Source organism: Boleophthalmus pectinirostris, unplaced genomic scaffold (genome assembly GCF_026225935.1).
Source record: "Boleophthalmus pectinirostris isolate CB_2022bp ecotype Guang Dong unplaced genomic scaffold, ASM2622593v1 HiC_scaffold_19, whole genome shotgun sequence".
Taxonomy (NCBI): Eukaryota; Metazoa; Chordata; class Actinopteri; order Gobiiformes; family Gobiidae; genus Boleophthalmus; species Boleophthalmus pectinirostris.
This window is the reverse complement of record NW_026571140.1, coordinates 42,905,799-42,912,985: the sequence shown is the minus strand read 5'-3', so window position 1 is coordinate 42,912,985 and position 7,187 is coordinate 42,905,799. Positions and strand designations below refer to the sequence as shown.

Genomic DNA, 7,187 nt, shown 5'->3' with positions numbered 1-7,187 from the left:
AGGACGTGACCGTAGAGCGTACGTGACCGGCGTGACGCACGACGCCGCTCCCTCGCTCAGCATCACCGTCCATGATGCAACGAGTCCGAGTCTGACCCGAGTTTTTTTTTAAAGAAAGTTCAATTATGTGTTTTTATTTAACATCATAAACCGCAGTCCTGTTCTAATGTTGTTTCCTCCTCAAAAATCTTTATTATTAGTCTGCGGAAAATGCTGTGTTCCACCTTGTGATGTCACGAAGTGGTAGGTTTTTTAAAGTAAATTTTTAGGATTAAACCAGGAATAAACCAGGACTGAACAAGGACTGAATCAGGTCTAAACCAGGTCTAAACTAGTACTAAAACAGGACTAAACCAGGGCTAAACCAGGACTGAACCAGGACCAATACTAAGACTAAACCAGGACTAAACTAGTACTAAGACAAGACTAAACTAGGACTAAGCCATGGCTAAACCAATACTAAACCAGGACTAAACCAGAACTAAACCAGGACTAAACCAGAACTCAACCAGGACTAAACCAAGACTAAACCAGGATTAAACTAGGACGAAATAAGGACTAAACCAGAACTCAACCAGGACTAAACCAAGACTAAACCAGATACTAAAAACTAAGGACGAAACTAAAAGGACTAAACCAGAACTCAACCAGGACTAAACCAAGACTAAACCAGGATTAAACTAGGACGAAATAAGGACTAAACCAGGACTAAACAAGGACTCAACCAGGACTAAACCAACACTAAACCAGGATTAAACTAGGACGAAATAAGGACTAAACCAGAACTCAACCAGGACTAAACCAAGACTAAACCAGGATTAAACTAGGACGAAATAAGGACTAAACCAGGACTAAACAAGGACTGAACCAGGACTAAACCAGTGACCGGCGTGACGCACGACGCCGCTCCCTCACGTAGCATCACCGTCCATGATGCAACGAGTCCGAGTCTGACCCGAGTTTTTTAAAGAAAGTTCAATTATGTGTTTTTATTTAACATCATAAACCGCAAAAAAGACAAAACTGGGACATTTAAGGTACAAAAAAGCTGACCTCTGTGAGCTTTAAGTCCTGTGCTGATGTTGTTTCCTCCTCAAAAACAGACCTGGAGTTGTGTTTTGTTTCATTTACACATGTTTGAGTAAAACTTTATTATTTAGTCTGTTTATATCTCCAAAGCTCTAAATGCTGTGTTCCACCTTGTGATGTCATGAAGTGGTACGTTTTTTTTTTTAGTTAAATTTTAGGACTGAACCAGGACTAAACTGTGATTAAACCAGGACTAAACCAGGATTAAACCAGGACTAAACCAAGACTAAACCAGGACTAAACCAGGACGGAACCAAGAACTAAACCAGGACTAAACCAAGACTAACCCGAGTCCAGAGACATGAGTAAACCGGGGCTAAACCAGGACTAACCTGTGCCCAGAGACGTGAGTAAACCAGGACTAAAGCCGGGTTGAACCAGGACTAAACTAGAAGGGAATATGCTATACTAGAGAGACAGAGAGGCCTTGGCCTGGTCCTGGTTCAGTCCTGGTTTAGTCCTGGTTTAGTCCTGGTTCAGTCCTGGTTCAGTCTGGTTTAGTCCTGGTCTAGTCCTGTTTTAGTCCTGGTTCAGTCCTGGTCTAGTCCTGTTTTAGTCCTGGTTCAGTCCTGGTTCAGTCCTGGTTCAGTCTGGTTTAGTCCTGGTCTAGTCCTGTTTTAGTCCTGGTTCAGTCCTGTTTTAGTCCTGTTTTAGTCCTGGTCTAGTCCTTTTAGTCCTGGTTCAGTCCTCTTCAGTCTCTCTTCTTTAGTCTGCATAGTCCCTCCTGGTCCGGTCTTGGTCTCTGAGAATAACACGGCCGATGTGGAGGTGGTCCAGATCGACACCAGTCCGAGTCCAGACCTGGTCTTGGATCTCCTCGTGAACCCTGATGACCTCTTCTATCTCCACGGCAACGCCCTCATGGCCAAAAGAGGACTGGACTTCGAGGTGAGGACCAGACCTGGACTTTGGGCCTGGACCACAGACTGTTTTTCCAGAAACTTTTCCAAAAATCCAAATATTAAGAGTTCAAAGACGTCGCGCAGGTGACGTGTCTCCATGGAGATGTTATTGCTTTATCTGGAATGTCCCGGAATGGCATTAAACTTCACTAAACCATCTTGAATTTACTCAATAGCCGAGATTTTTTTGATATCTCTCGGTACGATAATTATTGCGACTTAAAAGTGTTAAAACTGTTATTTCTTCTTGTAGTCTGCACTGAAATGGAGCAAAGGATCATGGTCTATGTAGTTCCCTTTTGTTTAGTTTTTTTTTTTAGCTGTTGCTGCACCATAACTCTTCATTTAAGCAAAGAGACTTGTGATTCGATATATTGTGATGGTCCACTTTGAACTTTGACGATACGATATCAGGATATTTTGGTTATTTTACTTCTCTACTATCTACTATTTAGAATTTATTATCACCGTTTATATTTTTTACTCTGTATTATTATATTTATTGTGATGTGTGAGCTCCTGTGTCCAAATAATTTCCCTTNCTAAACCAATACTAAACCAGGACTAAACCAGGACTAAAACTCAGGACTAAACCAGGACTAACACTAAACCAGGACTAAACTAAACCAGGACTAAACCAAGACTAAACCAGGATTAAACTAGGACGAAATAAGGACTAAACCAGGACTAAACTAAGGACTAAACTAAACCAGACTAAGACTAAACCAACTAAACAGGACTAAAGCCAGGACTAAACCAATACTAAACCAGGACTGAACCAGGACTAAACCAGGACTTAAACTAAACCAGGACTAAACCAGACTAAACAAGGACTGAACCAGGACTAAACCAGTGACCGGCGTGACGCACGACGCCGCTCCCTCGTGCAGCATCACCGTCCATGATGCAACGAGTCCGAGTCTGACCCGAGTTTTTTAAAGAAAGTTCAATTATGTGTTTTTATTTAACATCATAAACCGCAAAAAAGACAAAACTGGGATATTTAAGGTACAAAAAGCTGACCTCTGTGAGCTTTAAGTCCTGTGCTGATGTTGTTTCCTCCTCAAAAACAGACCTGGAGTTGTGTTTTGTTTCATTTACACATGTTTGAGTAAAACTTTATTATTTAGTCTGTTTATATCTCCAAAGCTCTAAATGCTGTGTTCCACCTTGTGATGTCATGAAGTGGTACGTTTTTTTTTTTAGTTAAATTTTAGGACTGAACCAGGACTAAACTGTGATTAAACCAGGACTAAACCAGGATTAAACCAGGACTAAACCAAGACTAAACCAAGACTAAACCAGGACTCCAGAGACGTGAGTAAACCAGGACTAAAGCCGGGTTGAACCAGGACTAAACTAGAAGGGAATATGCTATACTAGAGAGACAGAGAGGCCTTGGCCTGGTCCTGGTTCAGTCCTGGTTTAGTCCTGGTTTAGTCCTGGTTCAGTCCTGGTTCAGTCTGGTTTAGTCCTGGTCTAGTCCTGGTTCAGTCCTGGTTCAGTCCTAGTTTAGTCCTGGTTTAGTCCTGGTTTAGTCCTGGTCTAGTCCTGGTTTTAGTCCTGGTTCAGTCCTGTTTTAGTCCTGTTTTAGTCCTGGTCTAGTCCTGTTTTAGTCCTGGTTCAGTCCTGGTTCAGTCAGTCCTGGTCTTCTCTCTCTTTAGTCTGCATAGTCCCTCCTGGTCCGGTCTTGGTCTCTGAGAATAACACGGCCGATGTGGAGGTGGTCCAGATCGACACCAGTCCGAGTCCAGACCTGGTCTTGGATCTCCTCGTGAACCCTGATGACCTCTTCTATCTCCACGGCAACGCCCTCATGGCCAAAAGAGGACTGGACTTCGAGGTGAGGACCAGACCTGGACTTTGGGCCTGGACCACAGACTGTTTTTCCAGAAACTTTTCCAAAAATCCAAATATTAAGAGTTCAAAGACGTCACGCAGGTGACGTGTCTCCATGGAGATGTTATTGCTTTATCTGGAATGTCCCGGAATGGCATTAAACTTCACTAAACCATCTTGAATTTACTCAATAGCCGAGATTTTTTTGATATCTCTCGGTACGATAATTATTGCGACTTAAAAGTGTTAAAACTGTTATTTCTTCTTGTAGTCTGCACTGAAATGGAGCAAAGGATCATGGTCTATGTAGTTCCCTTTGTTTAGTTTTTTTTTTTAGCTGTTGCTGCACCATAACTCTTCATTTAAGCAAAGAGACTTGTGATTCGATATATTGTGATGGTCCACTTTGAACTTTGACGATACGATATCAGGATATTTTGGTTATTTTACTTCTCTACTATCTACTATTTAGAATTTATTATCACCGTTTATATTTTTTACTCTGTATTATTATATTTATTGTGATGTGTGAGCTCCTGTGTCCAAATAATTTCCCTTATGGATCAAAAACGTTTGTCTAAGTCAGGGGTGTCAAACTCATTTTGGTCCGTATCCAACCTACTTTGATCCCAAAGGGGCCGGATCAGAAAACTCATGGCATATAAACCCCAAAAATAACAATAAGTTCAAATATTTGTGCAGACAAATGCAAATCTATTTCAAAAATCTTTTTTAATTGATGAACTTTTTCTTTTACAAAATATTATAATATTATGAACAACCTGAAACTTCAAGAAAAATGCAATTTCAACACAATGTTTTAACATGAACTTGTTTAAAATTAACTTGTATAAATAGGAATAAGTAAGTTTTTCTTGGAAAATCCTGCACTCGGCTCCACTTTTCTCATGTTGACATTTTTCTGATGAGGGTGTCACGGTCAACAGTCAAAACGATCGTCCTTTAAGAGCGTTTGGAAAGAGACAAGTCTTCATTTGTGCTGCTCTGGTGGGAGGGGCCACGTACAGAGACGCTGGAGACGCTGCTGTGATAAACACCACAGAAAATTAACAAGATTTTAATAAAAAAATAGAATCAAAATATTTTTGTAGAAAATCAGCTGAGGGCCACATTAAAGGTCTTGGAGGGCCGGATCTGGCCCCCGGGCCGCTTGTTTGACACCTGTGGTCTAAGTCTAGGTTTCCTCAGTTTCCCATGGTGCTCTGGTCTCTGTACTCCGTTTCCCATGATGCACCGGGCTCTGTACTCCGTTTCCCATGATGCACCGGGCTCTGTACTCCGTTTCCCATGATGCACCGGGCTCTGTACTCCGTTTCCCATGATGCACCGGGCTCTGTTATAGTCCCATGTGAGGGCCTGTTGTGTTTCTGCTTTGGATTCAGAAATGTGAAGTGTGTGGGAGAAGCATGAGGTCACAACGCCGAGTCTGTGTCTCCCACCGCTCCACGTGCACGCTCATGGACACACGTGCACGCTCATGGACACACGTGCACGCTCATGGACACACGTGCACGCTCATGGGCTCACGTGCACGCTCGTGATGACATGTGCGTGCACGTGTGAGGGAAGTGTCGTATTAACCTTCTGGTCCTCTTCAAAAATGAGGTCACGTTTGTCACCTCAGCGACCCCTCAGTCCTTTTTTAGTCCTGGTTTAGTGCTGGCTCAGTTTTGTTTAGTCCTGTTTGAGTCCTGGTTTAGTTCTGGTTCAGTCCTAGTTTAGTCCTGGTTTAGTCTTTGTTCAGTTCTGGTTTAGTCCTGGTTCATCACTAGTTTTGTCCTAGTTTAGACCTGGTTTAGTCCTGGTTTAGTCCTGGTTTAGTCTTAGTCCTGGTTCAGTCCTGGTTTAGTCCTGGTTTAGTCCTAGTTTAGTCCTGGTTTAGTCCTGGTTAGTCCTGGTTTAGTCCTGGTTCAGTCCTAGTTTAGTCCTTGTTTAATCCTAATTCAGTCCTGGTTTAGTCCTGGTTTAGACCTGGTTTAGACCTGGTTCTTCTATTTCTACTTTACTCAAACATGTGCAAACTTTATATATACATTATATATTTCTTTTACTTTATGAGGCAATTTTGCAATAAAAGTAAAATAATTATATTAACACAACAACAACAACAAAACAACAACAACAACATAAACAACAACAACATAAAACAACACAAACAACAACATAAACAACAACAACAACATAAACAACAACATAAAACAACAACAACACAAACAACAACAACATAAACAACAACAAACAACAACATAAACAACACAAACAACAACAACAACAATAAACAACACACAAACAAACAACATAACAACAAAACAACAACAACAACATAAACAACAACAAACAACAACAACAAAACAACACAAAACAACAACATAAACAACACAAACAACAACAACAAACAACACAAACAACAACATAAACAACAACAAAACAACATAAACAACACAAACAACAACATAAACAACAACAACAACATAACAACAACAAACAACACAAACAACAACAACAACATAAACAACACAAACAACAACAACAACAACAACAAACAACAACAAACATAAACAACAACAACAACAAAACAACAACAACAACAACATAAACAACAACAACATAAACAACACAAACAACACAAAAACAACATAAACAACAACAACAAAACAACAACAAACAACAACAAAACAACAACATAAACAACAACATAAACAACACAAACAACAACATAAACAACAACACAAAACAACAAACAACAAACACAAACAACAACATAAACAACAACAACAAAACAACAACAACATAAACAACACAAACAACAACATAAACAACAACATAAACAACACAAACAACAACAACAACAACAACAACAACAACAACAAAACAACAACAACACAAACAACAACATAAACAACAACATAAACAACAACAACAACATAAACAACAACAAACAACAACAACAACAACATAAACAACACAAACAACAACATAAACAACAACATAAACAACAACAAACAACAACAACAACAACAACAACAAAACAACAAAACATAAACAACAACACAAACAACATACACGTTTCCAAAATCAAGATAAAAATTCCTTCATTAGGATCATTTCATACGTGGAATTGCCGATCTCTACTGAACTGTTCACTTGAAAACTTCCACTTCGTGACATCACAAGGTGGAACAGAGCATTTCCAGCTTTGGAAATGTAAACAAACTAATAATAAAGATTTACTCAAACATGTGAACGAAACAAAACACAAGTCCAGCTCTGTTTTTGTTTTTGAGGAGGAAACAACATTAGAACTCGACTTAAAGGTGCATTCTGTAACTTTTCTGG

At 40.0% G+C, this 7,187-nt stretch overlaps 1 protein-coding gene across 1 annotated transcript in view; it reads left to right on the top strand.

Annotated features, from left to right (window-relative positions):
- The first annotated feature begins 69 nt into the window (after window positions 1–69).
- LOC129409171 (cadherin-related family member 5-like) overlaps window positions 70–7,187 on the top strand; it is a 26,242-nt gene continuing 19,124 nt past the window's right edge. Inside the window, exons 1-3 of the mRNA XM_055154366.1 lie at window positions 70–243; window positions 1,799–2,056; window positions 3,656–3,834. Coding sequence (XP_055010341.1) covers window positions 231–243; window positions 1,799–2,056; window positions 3,656–3,834 — 450 coding nt within the window. The 5' untranslated portion in view covers window positions 70–230. The remainder of the gene's footprint in view (window positions 244–1,798; window positions 2,057–3,655; window positions 3,835–7,187) is intronic.